The sequence below is a fragment of the Salmo trutta genome, unplaced genomic scaffold (assembly GCF_901001165.1).
Source record: "Salmo trutta unplaced genomic scaffold, fSalTru1.1, whole genome shotgun sequence".
Lineage (NCBI taxonomy): Eukaryota > Metazoa > Chordata > Actinopteri > Salmoniformes > Salmonidae > Salmo > Salmo trutta.
The window spans coordinates 3220682-3243758 of record NW_021822962.1 but is presented as its reverse complement, the minus strand read 5'-3'; the positions used below and the strand labels follow the sequence as shown (position 1 = coordinate 3243758).

Genomic DNA, 23077 nt, shown 5'->3' with positions numbered 1-23077 from the left:
ACAACACACACAGAACAAGCCAGTCAGCAATATGTGTAAGGTAAATAGAGACTGTGGCAGCAAGAGCCACCAATATATTAATGGATGCACACAGAATCATAGTGTAACTCTAACTAAACACAAGCACGACAAACAACAGGCGGAAGATATAGATCAACCGCGCACAGCTAGTGGAGCACTCAAGAGAGCCCCTCCAGGTTGCAAACAGCCAGTGAGTCTACTTCCACGCAAGATATTACACTTACCAAGCGAACTTCAGAAAGTTTGTACCTCAAACCATATGGACGTCCGTCGAGAAAATTAAAGAGAACGTCTGTGTCGCGGCCATGGGGTCTATATATAGGGGCGGACCCCAGCCTTGACACAGGTGTACACCGGAGTAAATGTGTAAATCCTCACCTCGGATGTGGCCCTCTGCGTTTATATTTTTGTTCAGTGTGAAAAACGCATTCTATGAAGTACTATTGGGGGGCAGGTTAAACGCGATGGCGGTGCAGGTGGATCAAGAAAGGAAGCACACGGCCCGTGGTCTATATTTGAATAGTGTCCCTGCACTGTAGCCAGTGGTCATTGTATTTGATCAGTGAATTTATACTGTAACTTCCGTATCTCTCAGCCCAACAGAGCTTCCGTATTAACTGAGTTTCTCAGTCTACCCTTGCTGGATTTTTTACTTTGTAACGCTATGCGGTCAATTCCGGAGGAGTTAACGACGCTTATTTCAGGTATTTATAATATATATTATTAATCGACTTGTTAGTGTAATGGATTTCTATCCTATCGTTGTCAAACGTAAAGTTTTCCAAAAACATTTTATAAGTGTTTTGAAAAAGAGGAAGTAAGTGTCTGTTTCACTGCAATATGGATGGTAGAGGTCTTCCCACCGTAGAGCCGATTGGCACAAACAAACAGGTGCACCCTTGAGTTGTAACTAATATGATTCCTGTATTAGTTGGCAGTATTGAAATGAGTAGGCAAGCAACCCATTGTACACACGTTTGCATCCGAAGTGTTTGGTTATCGCTCCAAAGCAATTATACCAAAACAAAAAAGGACTATTTTCATGTGTAAAGGTTGGATAAAAACGGACCGTTTTTTTTCATGTGTAAAAGTTAGAAATGTATCCTAAAAACGGGGAATTATTTTTAATATTTAGAGTATAGTTGAGTACTCTATTAAATATTTGGGAATGGGCTGCATCATTCTGGTTGATTATTTTGATCACATGACCTCAAACTTTGATGCCTACACATTTCTTCCCCATTTAAGATCTTGAAGATTTCCTCTTCGATGGTCTGAAAGGAGAGAATTTGAGTAAGAAGGCAAAGGAGAAAAGGGAAGCCTTCATAAAGCGGATCAAAGAGGTCAAATCTGGGTATGTATAGACTCCAGCAGAACCTTTCATATATTATGAATACTTTGTGGTTTTGCAACAGCTCGTTTAGTTCAATAATATAACTCTGTCTATAGCTGTTTTTCAGTTGTGTTATGGTGATCTATCGTTTCCTTCTTCCTTCTTGGGTCTTACAGATACCCTCAAGAGTTCAACGAGAAACGTAGGTTTTTACTCGGTGTGCTTGATGTTAATGTGTTAAAAACAAAGGCACCCTGTTCCGGGTGGGTATAGTTTGTGGAACGTTCCAACAGGAATCCGTTCCAAAAACGTTGTAAAGTACAAGGTTGTCAACAAACAACTCATACAAAGTAACATGATCAATTCACCTATCTAACTAGCTGCCGAATAGGCATCAACTCACCACATAGCTTATTCTTAATGTTTGTCTATAGGCTACCAGAGTGAGCACAGACATTTTTCAGGAATAAATGTGGTGAGTGAAAAACTTAATGAAATAGCCCACTCCCTACCAGGTATCTTATTCTGCCTCTATACAACTTTATATGCGTTGTTTGTTGGCAACTTTGTTATTTACAAAGTTTTTGGAACAGAATCCTGTTGGAACGTTGCACAAATTATACCACCCCCCTATGTGCCCTGGTCAAATGTAGTGCTCTATTTTTTAATTGTATTTATGTAACCATTATTTAACTAGGCAAGTCAGTTGAGAACAAATTGTTATTTACAATGACGGCCTACCAAAAGGCCTCCTGCGGGGACGGGGCTGGGATTAAAAATAAATAACATATAAATATAGTACAAAACACGCATCACGACAAGAGAGACAACACAACACTACGTAAGGATAGACCTAAGACTACAACATAGCAAGGCAGCAACACATGACAACACAGCATGGTAGCATCACAACATGGTAGTAGCACAAAATATGGTACAAACATTATTGGGCACAGATAAAAGCACAAAGGGCAAAAAGGTAGAGACAATAATACATCACACAAAGCAGCCACAACTGTCAGTAAGAGTGTCGATGATTGAGTCTTTGAATGAAGACCTGAATGAATGAATGAACTTGAATGATAAAACTGTCCAGTTTGAGTGTTTTGTAGAGAATAGGTGTCCATTTGGGACATACATGGGTCTTACTGTAATACATCAACTACCGTTATGAACCAGGAGATACAGAGGACTCAGAAGAGGATGAAGTGGAGGACAGCAACAATGATGGAGGGTCACTGCATTCAGAACGCACAGATAAGGAGGATGAGACCTGCGAAGGTATGTCACAAACACTTGGGTGTAGACCAGGGTCAGCACGAGGGTGTAGACCAGGGTCAACACTTGGGTGTAGACCAGGGTCAGCACGAGGGTGTAGACCAGGGTCAGCACGAGGGTGTAGACCAGGGTCAGCACGAGGGTGTAGACCAGGGTCAGCACGAGGGTGTAGACCAGGGTCAGCACGAGGGTGTAGACCAGAGTCAGCACGTGGGTGTAGACCAGGGTCAACACTTGGGTGTAGACCAGGGTCAGCACGAGGGTGTAGACCAGGATCAGCACGAGGGTGTAGACCAGGGTCAGCACGAGGGTGTAGACCAGAGTTAGATTCAAATAACTAAAATTCCAATTCATGGTTCTCTGTAAGAAAACATTGGAATGAGCTAGAATTTCAGTTTATGTCCTGAATTGACTGAATTTAATTGAAATGGAATGGACCCAGACTCTGATACAATCTACATACATACTGTACCAGTCAAACGTTTGGACACAGCTACTCATTCAAGGGTTTTTCTTTATTTTTACTATTAGTGAAGACATCTAAACTATGAAATAACCCCTATAGAATCATGTAGTAACCAAAAAAGTGTTAAAGAAATCTAAATATATTTGAGATTCTTCAAAGTAGCCACCCTTTGCCTTGATTACAGCTTTGCACACTCATGGCATTCTCTCAACCAGCTTCACCTGGAATGATTTCCCAACAAACATGATGGAGTTCACACACATACTGAGCACTTGTTGAAATGCATTCCAGGTGACTACCTCATGAAGCTGGTTGAGACATTCTAGACATTTCTGTGCTTCCAACTTTGTAGCAACAGTTTGGGGAAGACCCTTTCCTGTTTCAGCATGACAATGCCCCCCTGCACAAAGCGAGGTCCATACAGAAATGGTTAGTCGAGATCTGTGTAGAAGAACTTGGCTGGCTTGCACAGAGCCCTGACCTCAAGCTCATCGAACACCTTGGGGATGAATTGGAACACCGACTGCGAGCCAGGCCTAATTGTTCAACATCAGTGCCCGACCTCAAGTCCTTGCAGCAATGTTCCAACATCTAATGGAAAGCCTTCCCAGAAGAGTGGAGGCTGGTATAGCAGCAAAAGGGGGACCAACTCCATATTAATGTCCATGATTTTGGAATGAGATGTTCGACGAGCACGTGTCCACATACTTTTGGTCATGTAGTGTTTGTGTTAATCTCTTTCTCTCACCAAGTCTGTGTGTGAGCGAGAGAGGAAGCTGAAGTGAAGGAGATTGTGAGACCGCTGACATTCCAGTTGTAACTTGGCAACTGACTTTGGAAGCCATTTGAAGGGCACAGCTGTGGGTTGGCCCCTCATGACAGAGAAAGCATAGTTTATTACTCACAGCCTGGAACCTCGCAGAGTGGCAGTCAAGAGGTTTAGAGTTACCACTTTACATTTCTACTACAGTCCAAGAAAATGCATGCCTATGTATACAGTAGTCTTTCTCCCATAACAGTAACCTACACAGCGTTTGTGTATTTGGTTTTGGTTAATAGAGTATCAAGATAAACCTTGTGAAAGGGTAAGGGGTCTGGGTTTTATTGGCCTTTAAACAGCTGCCAGTTTTATGGCCCCTCTTTCACTCGGAGCAACTTTGACACAGAGAGTTGAACATTTGCATTGAAGTTGCACTAGTTGGCTGCAAAATATTGTTCCCTTCTGGACTAAGAGATGCTTAACTTCTATATCGACTCAGTTGATGACAAACAAAATAAGCAAAGATGTGTTACCCTCTTTTTGAACATTGTAAGGGTGAATTTTCACTGTGAGGTTCATTAGAATCTGGGACTGTGTAGTAGGTCTTCTTGGTTTTCGGGAGCAAGAAAAGACAAAGCAAAACTGTACTATTTCCTGTTTTTCCAAAGTAACAGTTGTCCAATCAGGTTAGCCATAGTCATTGATGTAAATGATGAGAACGTACAGAAGGTTGCTAGAAGGCTGATAAACTTGCATCATTGTCTCTCTGCCTATAGGTGCTCAGCAGTCTCTAGCCGTGGCGGCTCAGGACCTCCAGTCTGTCTTCAAGGCCGGACACCTGGAGAAACGCAGGAAGGGTGGGGTTCTTCCATAGACATGCATATATTAATATATATATATACACATGTATTGTTTATATACGTCATTGGTGTCTTTAGTAACATACACGATACATACTCTGGGACTTTTGGGGAAACAACACTGTTATCAGCCTCCAGATTGTGGATTGTACGACTATGTTGATGTTCCCATTGTCTTCCACAGATCACAGCTTCTTTGGCACAGAGTGGCAGAAGAGATGGTGCGCTTTGAGCAACCAGACATTTTACTACTACGGCAGTGAGAAAGGTATTCAACCAGACATTCTACTACTACGGCAGTGAGAAAGGTATTCAACCAGATGTTCTACTGCTACGGTAGTGAGAAAGGTATTCAACCAGATATTCTACTACTACGGCAGTGAGAAAGGTATTCAACCAGATATTCTACTGCTACGGCAGTGAGAAAGGTATTCAACCAGATGTTCTACTGCTACGGTAGTGAGAAAGGTATTCAACCAGACATTCTACTACTATGGCAGTGAGAAAGGTATTCAACCACACATACTACGGCAGTGAGAAAGGTATTCAACCAGACGTTCTACTACTACGGCAGTGAGAAAGGTATTCAACCAGATATTCTACTGCTACGGTAGTGAGAAAGGTATTCAACCAGATATTCTACTACTACGGCAGTGAGAAAGGTATTCAACCAGATATTCTACTGCTACGGTAGTGAGAAAGGTATTCAACCAGATATTCTACTGCTACGGTAGTGAGAAAGGTATTCAACCAGATATTCTACTGCTACGGTAGTGAGAAAGGTATTCAACCAGATATTCTACTGCTACAGTAGTGAGAAAGGTATTCAACCAGATATTCTACTGCTACGGTAGTGAGAAAGGTATTGAACATTCATGACTTCCCAGACAACTGCAGTTTGTGTTTGGGAATGTATATTTGATCTTTTCATAGTTTTTAATTTGATTGAATATCTAGAATTTCTAGCCAAACAGTGATGTTACTCTAGTATTCATGAGGTGTTGTAGTAGTTGTGTTTCTCTCTCTCCTCTGACAGACAAGCAGCAGAAGGGCGAGTTTGCAATTGATGGCTACAGTGTTAAGATGAATAACACCCTGCGAAAAGATTCCAAGAAGGATTGCTGCTTTGAAATTTCTTCCTCTGACAAGCGAGTATATCAGGTGAGAGAGCTAGTCTCTTGATGACACTTTGGGGCATACCATACGCTAATCATTGCAGTCTGTCCATGTAACATTTCTGCAACCGTTATAGGACGGTTTCCCGGACACAGATTCACCCTAGTCCTGGAGAATATATAGAATCTCATTGAAATAGCTTTTTAGTCCAAGACTAAGATTTATCTGTCTGGTATACCATCCCTTTAAACTTCTATCATAGTCCAAAACGTGTACACGTCCACACAGCAGTGTTCTAGAATATTGGACCTTTGGCTTTCATACTTTTTGAATTCTCAGCTCAAGCAATTTCTCCAACTGTCAACACATTGAAATGAACATAGGAGGCGTACAGGAGTCTCGTTGGTTGGGGATTGTGGGGAGGTGTTCGGACTGTGCGTTCCCCACAGATGGTGGTCTCAGAGTCTCGTAGCTATGTCCCAATGGGACGCCGGACTATCTGGTGTCTGTGAACTATGATTTACGCCTTAAAGGGAAAATCCACTCAAACTATATTTATTTTATTTTTTATTAGTCCACTCTTGATACAGTCCCAAAATGTTTTGCATGTCAGCAGTCAATTTTTCAAAAGATTGAACTTTCAAGAAGCAAAGTGCCACTGACCACATCATAATGATGATGCAAAACACACACATTTAGAGTTTTGTTAAAGTATTTCTCACATACATATTCAGGTTTCTTAGCTAGTTTTTTTCCTTCCTTGAGGAAAGTTTAGCTAATGCATAAATACAGTGCTATTTGTTTATGTTAATTCATTTAGGTGCAACTACTGACTGTCGATTTCCTCTCTCTCGCTCGCTCTCTCTCTCTCTCTCTCGCTCTCTCGCTCTCTCGCTCTCTCAGTTCTGTGCGTCATCTCAGAAAGAGGCAGAGGAATGGGTGGAGCAGATAGATTTTGTGTTGAGAGGTTTGTAATACTCACCATTAGACCTCATATTTTATCCCATGTACTTTTCATGTCAAGTCTTTTATGAATATTTTAATAGTAACCAGTATAGACTAATTCCCTTATTTAATCTGTGGCTGTGTGTGTGTGTGTGTGTGTGTGTGGCTGTGTGTGTTTGCAGACATGTCAGGGGTCATTCCGTTGGACGAGGAGGATCAAGAGATGTACGATGACATTGGCGCTGTCGAGGCGGAGCCTATTGACGATGACATCTACGAAGAACTCCCAGGTCTGCCATTTCTCACACACAGACAGACACACTGTGTACTCTGTCAGAGAATGTAACCAAGAATCCTGTTCAACTAGAGGACTGTTTGATTGGATGCTTCCTGTTTGACACACATCCTCTATGCTCTGGCTCTGTAATATTATTACTACTATCTTTATTATGGGGATAGATAGGTGAGGAGGACCAAATAGTACCCTTTTCCCTTTCTAGTGCACTACTCTTGACCAGAGCCCAATGGACCCTGATGAAAAAGTAGTGCCTCATAAAGGGAATAGCAGGCCATTTGGGACTCAGCCAGGCAGGGTGGTGTGATGTTGACTGTACATTTCTCCTCTCTCTGCTCCCTCTGTCCTCAGCCAGGGTAAATCCCTCTCACAACACCATAGTAACAGTCCTCAGCCAGGGTAAATCCCTCTCACAACACCATAGTAACAGTCCTCAGCCAGGGTAAATCCCTCTCACAATACCATAGTAACAGTCCTCAGCCAGGTTAAATCCCTCTCACAATACCATAGTAACAGTCCTCAGCCAGGTTAAATACATCTCACAATACCATAGTAACAGTCCTCAGCCAGACTAAATCCCTCTCACAACACCATAGTAACAGTCCTCAGCCAGGGTAAATCCCTCTCACAATACCATAGTAACAGTCCTCAGCCAGACTAAATCCCTCTCACAACACCATAGTAACAGTCCTCAGCCAGGGTAAATCCCTCTCACAATAGCATAGTAACAGTCCTCAGCCAGGGTAAATCCCTCTCACAGAACCATAGTAACAGTCCTCAGCCAGGGTAAATCCCTCTCACAACACCATAGTAACAGTCCTCAGCCAGGGTAAATCCCTCTCACAATACCATAGTAACAGTCCACAGCCAGGTTAAATCCCTCTCACAACACCATAGTAACAGTTCACAGCCAGACTAAATCCCTCTCACAACACCATAGTAACAGTCCACAGCCAGGGTAAATCCCTCTCACTACACCATAGTAACAGTCCTCAGCCAGGGTAAATCCCTCTCACAACACCATAGTAACAGTCCTCAGCCAGGTTAAATCCCTCTCACAACACCATAGTAACAGTCCTCAGCCAGGTTAAATCCCTCTCACTACATCATAGTAACAGTCCTCAGCCAGGTTAAATCCCTCTCACAACACCATAGTAACAGTCCTCAGCCAGGGTAAATCCCTCTCACAACACCATAGTAACAGTCCTCAGCCAGGTTAAATCCCTCTCACAACACCATAGTAACAGTCCTCAGCCAGGGTAAATCCCTCTCACAACACCATAGTAACAGTCCTCAGCCAGGTTAAATCCCTCTCACAACACCATAGTAACAGTCCTCAGCCAGGGTAAATCCCTCTCACTACACCATTGTAACAGTCCTCAGCCAGGGTAAATCCCTCTCACAACACCATAGTAACAGTCCTCAGCCAGGGTAAATCCCTCTCACAACACCATAGTAACAGTCCTCAGCCAGGTTAAATCCCTCTCACAACACCATAGTAACAGTCCTCAGCCAGGGTAAATCCCTCTCACAACACCATAGTAACAGTCCTCAGCCAGGGTAAATCCCTCTCACAACACCATAGTAACAGTCCTCAGCCAGGTTAAATCCCTCTCACAACACCATAGTAACAGTCCTCAGCCAGGGTAAATCCCTCTCACTACACCATAGTAACAGTCCTCAGCCAGGTTAAATCCCTCTCACAACACCATAGTAACAGTCCTCAGCCAGGGTAAATCCCTCTCACAACACCATAGTAACAGTCCTCAGCCAGGTTAAATCCCTCTCACAACACCATAGTAACAGTCCTCAGCCAGGGTAAATCCCTCTCACAACACCATAGTAACAGTCCTCAGCCAGGTTAAATCCCTCTCACTACACCATAGTAACAGTCCTCAGCCAGGGTAAATCCCTCTCACAACACCATAGTAACAGTCCTCAGCCAGGTTAAATCCCTCTCACAACACCATAGTAACAGTCCTCAGCCAGGGTAAATCCCTCTCACAACACCATAGTAACAGTCCTCAGCCAGGGTAAATCCCTCTCACAACACCATAGTAACAGTCCTCAGCCAGGTTAAATCCCTCTCACAACACCATAGTAACAGTCCTCAGCCAGGGTCAATCCCTCTCACAACACCATAGTAACAGTCCTCAGCCAGGGTCAATCCCTCTCACAACACCATAGTAACAGTCCTCAGCCAGGGTAAATCCCTCTCACAACACCATAGTAACAGTCCTCAGCCAGGTTAAATCCCTCTCACAACACCATAGTAACAGTCCTCAGCCAGGGTCAATCCCTCTCACAACACCATAGTAACAGTCCTCAGCCAGGGTCAATCCCTCTCACAACACCATAGTAACAGTCCTCAGCCAGGGTCAATCCCTCTCACAACACCATAGTAACAGTCCTCAGCCAGGTTAAATCCCTCTCACAACACCATAGTAACAGTTTACAGCTATTTGTTTATGTTAATTGATTGAGGTGCAACTACTGACTACTGTTTACTAATATTTCTCTGTCTCTCTGTCTCTCTGTCTCTCACATACATACATGCATGCATACACACATACATACATACATACATACATACATACATACATTCTTACATGCATACATGCATACACACACAACCGTTCAAAAGTTTGGGGTCACTTAGAAATGTCCTTGTTTTCGAAAGAAAAGCACATTTTTTGTCCATTAAATAACATCAAATTGATCAGAAATACAGTGTAGACATTGTTAATGTTGTACATGACTATTGTAGCTGGAAACGCCTGATTTGTATTTTTATGGATTGTCTACATAGGCGTACAGAGGCCCATTATCAGCAACCATCACTCCTGTGTTCCAATGGCACGTTGTGTTAGCTAATCCAAGTTTAGCATTTTAAAAGGCTAATTGATCATTAGAAAACCCTTTTGCAATTATGTTAGCACAGCTGAAAACTTGTGCTGATTAAAACCTCTTAAGCATTAGCCCCTTTTTTTCAATTTTCGCTTAAAACTTTGTGTGTGTGTATGTACACACACACACCCTGTCAAAAGTAGTGCACTATAAAGGGAATAGGGTGTCATTTGGGACATGCTCTTGCAGCTTGTGTGACTTGTATGTTACAAGCGTGTTAAACAACAGGTGTGGCTGACTAGCTGGGGCTTTGCATTCCTCATGTTATTCAGACCCACTTCTGACCCTCTCTCTGTCCTGGAGTCATTTACATTCCTCATGTTATTCAGACCCACATCTGACCCTCTCTCTGTCCTGGTGTCATTAACATTCCTCATGTTATTCAGACCCACATCTGACCCTCTCTCTGTCCTGGTGTCATTAACATTCCTCATGTTATTCAGACCCACATCTGACCCTCTCTCTGTCCTGGGGTCATCTACATTCCTCATGTTATTCAGACCCACATCTGACCCTCTCTCTGTCCTGGGGCCATTTACATTCCTCATGTTATTCAGACCCACATCTGACCCTCTCTCTGTCCTGGGGCCATTTACATTCCTCATGTTATTCAGACCCACATCTGACCCCCTCTCTGTCCTGGGGTCATTTACATTCCTCACGTTATTCAGACCCACATCTGACCCTCTCTCTGTCCTGGAGTCATTTACATTCCTCATGTTATTCCGACCCACATCTGACCCTCTCTCTGTCCTGAGGCCATTTACATTCCTCATGTTATTCAGACCCACATCTGACCCTCTCTCTGTCCTGGGGTCATTTACATTCCTCATGTTATTCAGATTCACATCTGACCCTCTCTCTGTCCTGGAGTCATTTACATTCCTCATGTTATTCAGACCCACATCTGACCCTCTCTCTGTCCTGGGGCCATTTACATTCCTCATGTTATTCAGACCCACATCTGACCCCCTCTCTGTCCTGGGGTCATTTACATTCCTCATGTTATTCAGACCCACATCTGACCCTCTCTCTGTCCTGGGGTCATCTACATTCCTCATGTTATTCAGACCCACATCTGACCCTCTCTCTGTCCTGGGGCCATTTACATTCCTCACGTTATTCAGACCCACATCTGACCCCCTCTCTGTCCTGGGGTCATTTACATTCCTCATGTTATTCAGACCCACATCTGACCCTCTCTCTGTCCTGGGGCCATTTACATTCCTCACGTTATTCAGACCCACATCTGACCCTCTCTCTGTCCTGGGGCCATTTACATTCCTCATGTTATTCAGACCCACATCTGACCCTCTCTCTGTCCTGGGGCCATTTACATAGTCTCAGAGTAGAAGAGCTGATCTAGGATCAGGTCCCCCATGTTCATGTGATGTCATTCATTAGGATTTATCTCTCTCTTTTTATCTCTCCCAACAGAGGAGGACATGTCCACTCCTCCCTTGCCCACACCTCCAAAGCCCAAGGTGGAACCCCCCACGCCACACAGCAAACCCACCCCACCCACTACAGCTACAGGTAGGTGGAGAGAGAGACCTGCCTGCACCCCCTGCCTCTCATCCTTTAACCTCACCAAACACAGACTTCAGAGTGGTTCAGATCACTGTAGAATCAAGAAGAGGATGCCAGTTTAGAGAGAAGGCCTTCTGAGATACACTGTGAAAGGGAAGTCATGATGACATGGAGAGGAAGTCCCTGTGAAAAAGCAACTCAGAGGCATTGCACACTTTTCTTGAAATAAACACATTTCAGTTAGATCCTACTAGTTCTGCATTTCAGAAAACCACATGCCTTTGCATGACGTCAGTACAAACAAACTGAAAGCTACATTTAACCACTCACACAAGAAATGTTCCACTCTGACTGTTGTTACCATGTATACAAGCTGCAGAGGCTCAATCCTCTATACATTTCATAGGAGAAAACAGAGCAAGTTTAGTTTATTCATTAGATCATAAAAATAAAACAAGCCCACATAAATCTTGAAAATCCATACATGCACATGAGTAAAATCATGGAGGAAAACAGGGTCGGGGACTTATTTCCATTGTGGTCTTCTTGGGATCAGATGGGCAACATCCAACAGGTTGAACACCGTATGACAGGAAGATAATAAAACACAGAAGAAGAATATCTATCATTGCAGTTGTATCGTAAGGTACAGTCAAATGGGCTGTCAAATGTCATTTTTAAAGTTGCCCAGAGAGGACCTGGTTTTTATGGGCAGAGGCAACACATTCCACTCTGAGGCTCCAGTACACAACACAGTACCTTTCCCAGCATTACTCCTGAACCTGTATCAGCACACATCAGCAACACCTCATCTGGTGCTGGGATTGTGTACATCTCTAACATGGGGAAAGTAATCAGTCAGATATCTGGGCACAGAACATAAAGGAGGAGAGGGCGACAGGGAGGGACAGATGACTAGTCTATTGTTCTGTCAGAGGAAGACCTCTTGTTGGCTCTCTACCACCTCAGTAGGTTACACACCATGACATCACAATAACCACCCATGTACTGTAGAGACTGGGGAACATTTTGAGTGAGCCATCTCTCTCCTATAATCTCTCTCTGTCTATCTAGTGAATAAGGCCACAGACTACCAGAACTACTATCAGGGGATATGGGACTGTACAGGAGATCAACCAGATGAGCTGTCCTTCAAACGGGGAGACTCCATCTACATCCTCAGTAAGGTAGGTCTGGGCTGGAGGAACCAACCCTCCTCATCCTCACTCTCACCTCCAGACAGGGATCATCAGCAGTCCCTAGAGGTTTAGGATTATCTCCTTTTCACAGGCTTAAGGCTGCTCAACGTGGGTCCTGCTCGACGCGGGTCCTGCTCGGCGCGGGTCCTGCTCGGCGCGGGTCCTGCTCGGCGCGGGTCCTGCCCGGCGCGGGCGGGTCCTGCCCGGCGCGGGTCCTGCTTGTTGTGAAGAGCTATATTTTTTATTTCACCTTTATATACAGAGGAGACTCACATGATGCACATATTTAATAATGAATATCTTCCACAATGGCTTGATCTGTTCCCTGACATAGGAAATAGTGATCTAACAATCCTAAGCAGGTGATAAGCATTAACATGAGAGTTAAAACATTTATATTACCTAGTTATCTTCTCCTTACAAGACAGCTGGTATGCCCTCTTATGCCAAGTGTTACTAGATTCTCTGGTATTTCTAAAGGGCTCTATGAATGGCTGCACCAGACAGACCACCTAAAGTGGTCAGATATTCCTGGGCCCTCTGAGGAGTAGACATTTCATATCCTTACTGGCAGCGGCTGGCCCGAAGCCTGAACTGGTGAAAGGCAGGCTGAGGATGGCCTGGATCTGAGCCCTCTCTCTGCCTGTGTCCCAAATGGCACCTTATTCCCTACATAGTGCACTACTTTTGACCAGGACCCATAGGACACTACTGACCCATAGGGCTTTGTGACAAGCAGTGTACTATGTAGGGAATAAGGTGCCTTAAAGGATGCAGCCTCTCTCTCTCTGGCCTCTGTGTGATGGGGATTAGTTGTGTCACAATGGAAAGGTTTTTAGTGTTCTTGGCTAGGTGTCCCTCTCACCTAGCCAGGCATGGCCTTAATGGGGATGTGTGTTCTCAGGAAACGTCCTCCACTCCGTTCAGACCAGGCGAGGACGTGTGGTGCGAGCCCAGTTTCCCAGGCTTGTCAGCTGGTGAGATGTAGGAGGGGTGTTGGTGTACCAGGTGTGGGGAATTAAAGAGCGACTGTGTGGACTGGCCTAAAATATGAATCCATGAATGGATTAAACATTGTTACATTGTTGATGTGTAATCAGCCATTTAAATAATATCTCCAATATGTTGTAATTGAAGGCTGCGTAACCCACTGTACATCGTCTATACCTCCATCACCCATTGACTTTCTTAGTGATTTAATGACGGATGTATTTGCGGAGCGTCGCTGGCCAAAATAATTGAACTCTGCAGTGTTTCACATCAGTCTCTTGTGTGGAGAATACAATGTAGTGGTCAATGGGGAAGCTCCTCGTGTGTTCAGTCTGAAGGGCTGGATGAAATATACAGGTTTTCTACTGAGACTCAACAAGAGTGCTGTTATTCATGATCAAGCCTGCCATCTAGTGGTTGATATAAGAACTGTCAGCTTCAGTTTCTGAAAATGACTGACCGCCTCTTTACCAACAGTGCAGTTTATTACTGTGTAATGATTTACATTTTTTATTAATCTGTTATCATTCTATGTCCAACGTTTTTAATTCTACCTGAAAGGGTGAATGATCAGAGATGCTGTGCAATGCCAATGTGCATAGTAGACAAACATGTAAACACAACAGCCCACATCCTGCTTCTTTCCCTGTATTGAAGAGAAGCAGGAATCAAGTTGTCCTTTCATTGGGTCAGTGTGCAGACTGAAAGAGCCTTTAGTTGACCTGGAACCTTGGTGTTGGGGGTTGTGGTCTGCTGGGAGGGAATGACCATAAAACCTGTCTGGACGCTCACACAGACCAGCTGCATCAGGAGGAAGGGCTGCACACACACACACACCCTCCCACTATCCAGAGACCAGGAATAGCCTGAGCGAACAGTGGGCCCCCACCCCTAATACAGCTACCAGACCCCCCAGACTGTTAGAGGGTGTTGTCAGGCTATCTAACCTAAAGTAACCTGCTGCACACAAAACGTGTGTGTGTGTGCTCATATGTTGTCACAGTGTGGGGTCTGTGCTCCCTCCCTTCCTCATAAGTCCCATATACCTCCAGTGTATTAGTGACTGAGGCCCAGCTTCCAGCCCCCAACACTCACTCAGGCAGCCATGACTTACCTAGCAGCAGACAACACTGGGCTGGTCCTGGTCCTGGTCCTGGTCCACACCACACTGAGGTGTGGCTGACCTCTACAACACACACAGAACCCTGTATCACCCCCAGGGGGTTGGGACCAAATGTCAATTCCATCATGTCACACATTAATAAGACGATTGTGACATTCACATAATGGCATAAACACTAATGTGTCTAGTTAATTAGATGTGGTAATTGGCTTCAGCTCTCTGCATGGCATCGTCTTCGGACACAGTTTTCCCTCTATGTGGCTTTAGCTCTGGTCCATATGGATGGTGTACCTCTGGCCCAGGGTGTCACGTGGTTGGTATAGCTCTGGTCCAGGGTGTTACATATGACTGGTATTGCTCTGGCCCAGGGCGTTACATATGGATGGTTTACCTCTGGCCCAGGGTGTCACGTGGTTGGTATAGCTCTGGTCCATGGTGTTACATATGACTGGTATAGCTCTGGTCCAGGGTGGTACATATGGCTGGTATAGCTCTGGTCCAGGGTGTTACATAAGTCTGGTATAGCTCTGGTCCAGGGGTGTTGCATATGGCTGGTATAGCTCTGGTCCAGGGGTGTTACATATGGCTGGTATAGCTCTGGTCCAGGGTGGTACATATGGCTGGTATAGCTCTGGTCCAGGGGTGTTACATATGGCTGGTATAGCTCTGGTCCAGGGTGGTACATATGGCTGGTATAGCTCTGGTCCCGGGTGTTACATATGGCTGGTATAGATCTGGTACCGGGTGTTACATATGGCTGGTATAGATCTGGTCCAGGGTGTTACATATGGCTGGTATAGCTCTGGTCCAGGGCGTTACATATGGCTGGTATAGCTCTGGTCCAGGGTGTTTACATATGGCTGGTATAGCTCTGGTCCCGGGTGTTACATACGGCTGGTATAACTCTGGTCCCGGGTGTTACATATGGCTGGTATAGCTCTGGTCCCGGGTGTTACATACGACTGGTATAGCTCTGGCCCAGGGTGCTACATTTGGCTAGTATTGCCGTGGACCAGCACTAACGTGGCAGCATATACACCTCTATCATCAGACTGCCCTTCATCATGCCTGACCTGAAGTCCTCAACATGGACACGTTACCAACATCCACTAGTCTCTGTATTATGTGAGCAGGCCAGGAGTATCACCCTGACCAGGAGAAACTCTGGGCCCTACATGGGAGTCTTTGAACTCTCAGCCCCCCAGCCCCAGTGTCTGTCAGCCCCAGGGAAGACTTTCATGTGAGGTCAGGCTCCTAGGAAGTGAGAAAAAGAAGCGAGTGGGTGGGAGAGAGGCTGCTGCTGTATGGGGCATCAGCCACACGCTGCTCTGCTGCCTAACTGGGCTCATATCTGTGTGGACTGGTGATGGTTCTCCAGTGTGGTGTGTAACCGTGTCTGAGACTTAAGAACGTGTATTAGCTCAAGATGCATCTCCTCTGTTTTCATTTTTTTTTTACAACAAATGTAGTGTATTCAATGATACAACATTGATACAACTCACTCTGTTCTCTCTACTTTGCTCTGTTTTCTCTCTCTCGCTTTCTCTCTCTCTGTTTTCTTTCCTCTCGGTTTACTCTTTATTCTCTCTGTTGTCTTTCTCTCTCTGTTTACTCTGTCTCTGTTCTCTCCTCTACCAGGAGTACCAGAACTATGGTTGGTGGATCGGGGAGATGAAGGGGTCTGTTGGCATCGTTCCTAAAGAGTACCTCATGGAGTTGTACGCCATTTAAACCCGCCTGAGTAGGTATTTTATCATGCAACTCAGTCATGGGGGAAGTAATTGTTGGGCTATTCCAGCAACACTGTGTAGTGTTTTTGTGTTCTGTTTCAGGGCATCTAAATCCAATCATCTTCCATGTGAGATGCATGGAAACAGACCGTATCTGAAGGGGACGCTGAGCTCAGCAGCAAAGCCAACTGTCTGTAGCAAAATGAAAAATATAAACTGCTTTTGTTTATCATTTATTATCGCTGCATTTTCCTTTTTGATACAGAGTCTTTATATTGTGAACTGTCTAGAATGAATCACTTATGGAGTCTTTGTATTGTGAACTGTCTAGAATGAATCGCTTATGGAGTCTTTATATTGTGAACTGTCTAGAATGAATTGCTTATGGAGTCTTTGTATTGTGATCTGTCTAGAATGAATCGCTTATGGAGTCTTTGGCTGAGAAATACATGTGTATATTAGTGGTCAGGCATATTTCATAAATACTTGATACTGCTCCTGGTTGTTGGTTTGTTTGCATGCCATTCCATGCACAGTTGGATCACATTGCCTCTACTAGACACTTCTCTCAGGTCAGTTTCCCATTTACCCCCTTATGACCTGCTGAGGATTGGGTGATAGCAAGCTGATCCAAGGTCAGTGCCTCTTCTACCCTGTGTATTCTGCTGTGCAGTATGAAAAACCAACCACCAGGTGGCATCAGAGTCCCTGTCTGCAGTAATTCTAACAGCTCAACTGGTTCAGCTTTTCCCCACTGATGATGTCAGAACCTGTGTTCCTTCACAGAGACTACCATGAATTACAACTCACTGTAATATCATCTCTATGGACTACACTCTGGCATGCATTTGATGTGGGTGGTATTGTTATTTGTGTGTATATAGTTATAAAAGTGAGCTTGCCTGTAAGATAAATAGTATTCTACCTCATTACATTCATTTAATTGATTTAGAGAAACAAACTGTCTGGTTTCCCAGACTCAAACTAAGAACAACCCTGGACTAAAAGCATGTTCCATGGAATAGCGTTTCAGTCTTTGATTAGGTTTACTCTGAGAAACCAGTCCTAGGATTCCCCTGATTCCTTTAGGCTGCGTTTATACAGGCAGACAAATTCTGATCTTTTGACAATCATTTGTATTTTTTTACCAACAGGATCAGATATTTTGTGAATAATTGGGCAAAACAATCTGAATTGGACTGCCTGTGTAAACCCACTCTTAGCCTTTTCACACACTGGTAAATCGTCTGTATTTTCTCAAGATGTGTAAGAAGTGGGATAATGAATTTCCTGATGAGCCAAGTTGGCCTGCTTTAGGCTACTGGACCATATCATTAAGGAACAGCCCCGCTACGCTGCTGCTGATACGGGGGAATGTCTGTGCCTGTGGAAGTGAATAGACTTCATTAAAAGTCTGTCTCAAATAACACCCTATTCCCCTACTCTACATAGTGCATTACCCATAAGGCTCTGGTCAAAAACAGTGCACTATATGGGGAATAGGCTGCCATTTGGGACGTAGAAAGGTCTGTGCTTGTTGAAGTGAGAAGGCTTGATTAAAAAGATGAGAGATCTGAGTGAACCTGTATAAAGTTAGGAGGAGAGAAACAACATGGGAGGAAGAGAGACAAAGCAACCATGGAAGTTCTGTGTTGGTTTTATAATACCTGAGAGACTGGGGCCCTGCAGAGGAGCCCTGTGTGGCAGATGGGCAGTCCTGCTGTGTGCCTGATTGAAATGGTGAGGACGACCCACCGTCAGCAGTGGGGGTAATGGCCCTCTGAGGGGCTGTTTGGCAGGCAGGATCTGGGCTCTGACCTCTGGGCCTGAGTCTGTGTTGTGGAAGGCATATTATTCTGTCTGCATCTCAATAGTCTACAGTGGCTTTCTCTCCTCTCACTCTCTCTTGCCCTCTATTTCTCTCTCTCTCTTCTTACCCTCTAGCTCTATCTCTCTCTTCTTACCCTCTAGCTCTATCTCTCTCTTCTTACCCTCTCGCTCTGTCCTCACCCTCTCGTTCTCTCTCTTTCTCTTCTTACCCTCTATCTCGCTCTCACCCTTCTCCCCCTGCCCACCTCTTCGCTCCCTCTGTTCTCCCCACTCACTATTTCATTCTTTATCTCTTTATTTCTCTCTTTCTCGGTTTCTCTCCCCCCTCCCTCTCTCCTCACCAGTAAAATGTCTGTGTTTTGTTCAACTGAGTGATGTAGCAGCAGTCCACTGCCTGTCCTCTGGGTGACATTCAAGCCAAACATAAATCCAGATCTTTACGGCACCGCGGGGCGATAAAGCCCACAGCTAATTGGAGATGTCATGAATTACCATAATTAGTTATCGAATATATTACAGTGAATATGGAGAGGAAGGAGAAGAGGGAGGAGTGGTTATATGGCTGTGCAACAGACAGGGAGTTACAAGAGAGATATGCAGCTAAATGTTCCATTTCCACACATTCTGAGGCCACCACTTAGAACGCATGTCCAGTACATCGCTTCACTTCCTTCTAAGTAGTATGCTAGTATGGATATTGGAGCAGAGCCAGGGCTCCTTGTCCCAAAAGGCACCATTTCCCCTATATATTGTAGTGCACTACTTTTGACCCGAGCCCTATGCGTAGTGCACTATATAGTGAATAGGGTTCCATTTGGAACGGAGCCATGAGGGGACTATGAGCTCTGCTGTGCCCTGTGGAGCTGTGGACCCGAGCCCTATAGTGAATAGGTTGCCATTGGAACGGAGCCATGAGGGACTATGAGCTCTGCTGTGCCCTGTGGAGCTGTGGACCCGAGCCCTATAGTGAATAGGTTGCCATTGGAACGGAGCCATGAGGGGACTATGAGCTCTGCTGTGCCCTGTGGAGCTGTGGACCCGAGCCCTATAGTGAATAGGTTACCATTGGAACGGAGCCATGAGGGACTATGAGCTCTGCTGTGCCCTGTGGAGCTGTGGACCCGAGCCCTATAGTGAATAGGTTGCCATTGGAACGGAGCCATGAGGGGACTATGAGCTCTGCTGTGCCCTGTGGAGCTGTGGACCCGAGCCCTATAGTGAATAGGTTACCATTGGAACGGAGCCATGAGGGACTATGAGCTCTGCTGTGCCCTGTGGAGCTGTGGACCCGAGCCCTATAGTGAATAGGGTTCCATTGGAACGGAGCCATGAGGGGACTATGAGCTCTGCTGTGCCCTGTGGAGCTGTGGACCCGAGCCCTATAGTGAATAGGGTTCCATTGGAACGGAGCCATGAGGGACTATGAGCTCTGCTGTGCCCTGTGGAGCTGTGGACCCGAGCCCTATAGTGAATAGGGTTCCATTGGAACGGAGCCATGAGGGACTATGAGCTCTGCTGTGCCCTGTGGAGCTGTGGACCCGAGCCCTATAGTGAATAGGGTTCCATTGGAACGGAGCCATGAGGGACTATGAGCTCTGCTGTGCCCTGTGGAGCTGTGGACCCGAGCCCTATAGTGAATAGGGTTCCATTGGAACGGAGCCATGAGGGACTATGAGCTCTGCTGTGCCCTGTGGAGCTGTGGACCCGAGCCCTATAGTGAATAGGGTGCCATTGGAACGGAGCCATGAGGGACTATGAGCTCTGCTGTGCCCTGTGGAGCTGGTGTTTTCATATGTCCCATTTGGAAATCAGAGGGAACATTTGAACCGGACCATTCTGCAGGCATAACAGAGCCATCAGATCAGTTGCACTGAGCTAACATCACATTCAGGAAGCATTACATGGGTTGTATGATGGAGCTGTGATATTCTCTGCTTGGTTCTACACATTGAGTCATGACATTTCAGGCATATCATAATAACAACAATTTCCAGACGTATTGCAGGTTATCTCCTCATCTGTGAACCCCTGGCTTTTCCCCCTAGGACATGAAAGCTGATTTAGGATCATTTTTTGTCTTTTAGGTCACAATGAACACAATTAGATGGCCAGAGTGGACCTGATCCTAGATCAGCACTCCTACTCTGAGAGGTTTGCCACATAGGGCCCCAGCTCTCTAAGATGCAGTAGACTAGGATATGAGGTTAGGCTGCCAAATGCAAGTTAGGCTAAATATTGCCTCCCTTTAATGACGCTAATAAAGTATTTTGTTAATGGACGTGGACTTCACGCACACCTCAGCTTTGGACAGCCATAGGCCCAGAATATACAGGCTCTTTTATCACAATGTAGCAAGATATAATGTTTCATAGATAAATGCCACCTTGATATTAATCTTCAGAGCACTAAAATGCACTAATGACACCAGAATATCACTAATTAATACTTGCAACCATAAAAGGTAAGTTTTACCAGCCGAACATACAGTTTCATCCACTGAGGAATGATGGGGAGAGAGAGAGAAGACAAAAGAAGAAAAACAAAGCTTGGAGAATTCCTTAATCTGTCTTTGGCAAGACACCATTTCAGAGAGGATTTTGGAAGCATCCTGGTATTAATCCGTGTATCACAAACAAGATCCTCCTTGGCCTCCAAGCCAGGTTTCAGTTTGAAAAATGTGGGTAACTTTCCCCAAATCCCCAGGTTTTCTAGACATCCTGGGTAAAGGATTCTAAATGTCCTGTTGATTCCGTGTTGATTGCGGGAATCTTCTCAACTTGGATTTCTGGAAAACCTGTGAATTTGGAGAACGTTACCAGAATTGTACAACCCTACACTGGTTCCACCCAGAGAGCCTGGCCACTGTCCCACAATGAATCCCCCTATTGGGAAGACCTTTCATGTTCTCTCTACCTGATGTACTTGTGGTTGGGGGTAGACTTCTACACCACGTTGGAGAGGTGCTGTAGTCTTCATCAAGCAGCCAGGTCCTTCCTCTTTTCCTCTGCTCTGGTTATTCAGTCATAGATCAGCGCCCGGCGTCATTGAGGCTTTCTGTCGGGGAATAACAGTGTTATTTATGTGCTGCTATCCCCAGGCAGGGCAGGCTTACTGAGGGAAATGGCCCTCTGTCAGCGTTCCATTAAAGCTTCTATATACCTCTCTCTCTAACTGGCCCTCTGTCAGAGTTCCATTAAAGCTTCTATATACCTCTCTCTCTAACTGGCCCTCTGTCAGCGTTCCATTAAAGCTTCTATATACCTCTCTCTCTAACTGGCCCTCTGTCAGCGTTCCATTAAAGCTTCTATATACCTCTCTCTCTAACTGGCCCTCTGTCAGAGTTCCATTAAAGCTTCTATATACCTCTCTCTCTAACTGGCCCTCTGTCAGAGTTCCATTAAAGCTTCTATATACCTCTCTCTCCAACTGGCCCTCTGTCAGCGTTCCATTAAAGCTTCTATATACCTCTCTCTCTAACTGGCCCTCTGTCAGAGTTCCATTAAAGCTTCTATATACCTCTCTCTCTAACTGGCCCTCTGTCAGCGTTCCATTAAAGCTTCTATATACCTCTCTCTCTAACTGGCCCTCTGTCAGCGTTCCATTAAAGCTTCTATATACCTCTCTCTCTAACTGGCCCTCTGTCAGCGTTCCATTAAAGCTTCTATATACCTCTCTCTCTAACTGGCCCTCTGTCAGAGTTCCATTAAAGCTTCTATATACCTCTCTCTCTTACTGGCCCTCTGTCAGCGTTCCATTAAAGCTTCTATATACCTCTCTCTCTAACTGGCCCTCTGTCAGAGTTCCATTAAAGCTTCTATATACCTCTCTCTAACTGGCCCTCTGTCAGCGTTCCATTAAAGCTTCTATATACCTCTCTCTCTAACTGGCCCTCTGTCAGAGTTCCATTAAAGCTTCTATATACCTCTCTCTCTAACTGGCCCTCTGTCAGCGTTCCATTAAAGCTTCTATATACCTCTCTCTCTCTAACTGGCCATCTGTCAGCGTTCCATTAAAGCTTCTATATACCTCTCTCTCTAACTGGCCCTCTGTCAGAGTTCCATTAAAGCTTCTATATACCTCTCTCTCTAACTGGCCCTCTGTCAGAGTTCCATTAAAGCTTCTATATACCTCTCTCTCCAACTGGCCCTCTGTCAGCGTTCCATTAAAGCTTCTATATACCTCTCTCTCTCTAACTGGCCCTCTGTCAGAGTTCCATTAAAGCTTCTATATACCTCTCTCTCTCTAACTGGCCCTCTGTCAGCGTTCCATTAAAGCTTCTATATACCTCTCTCTCTAACTGGCCCTCTGTCAGAGTTCCATTAAAGCTTCTATATACCTCTCTCTCTAACTGGCCCTCTGTCAGCGTTCCATTAAAGCTTCTATATACCTCTCTCTCTAACTGGCCCTCTGTCAGAGTTCCATTAAAGCTTCTATATACCTCTCTCTCTAACTGGCCCTCTGTCAGCGTTCCATTAAAGCTTCTATATACCTCTCTCTCTAACTGGCCCTCTGTCAGAGTTCCATTAAAGCTTCTATATACCTCTCTCTCTAACTGGCTCTCTGTCAGAGTTCCATTAACGCTTCTATATACCTCTTTCTCTAACTGGCCCTCTGTCAGCGTTCCATTAAAGCTTCTATATACCTCTCTCTCTAACTGGCCCTCTGTCAGCGTTCCATTAAAGCTTCTATATACC

At 45.0% G+C, this 23077-nt stretch overlaps 1 protein-coding gene across 3 annotated transcripts; it reads left to right on the top strand.

Moving 5' to 3' along the window:
• Positions 1–567: 567 nt before the first annotated feature.
• On the top strand, positions 568–17050 carry LOC115187780 (src kinase-associated phosphoprotein 2-like). Of its 3 annotated transcripts, none has more exons than XM_029746809.1 (13): positions 568–725; positions 1270–1375; positions 1531–1556; positions 2534–2635; positions 4635–4715; positions 4903–4986; positions 5755–5879; positions 6738–6801; positions 6962–7069; positions 11419–11517; positions 12586–12698; positions 16462–16564; positions 16656–17050. In XM_029746809.1, exons 1-12 carry the CDS (start codon positions 686–688, stop codon positions 16552–16554), a joined length of 1041 nt encoding a protein of 346 aa, XP_029602669.1. In that variant the 5' UTR covers positions 568–685; the 3' UTR covers positions 16555–16564; positions 16656–17050. The 3 variants fall into 3 exon arrangements, with proteins under 3 accessions (XP_029602669.1, XP_029602670.1, XP_029602668.1); XM_029746810.1 differs by having other exon boundaries at positions 16462–16568; XM_029746808.1 differs by having other exon boundaries at positions 16462–17050.
• Positions 17051–23077: the final 6027 nt, after the last annotated feature.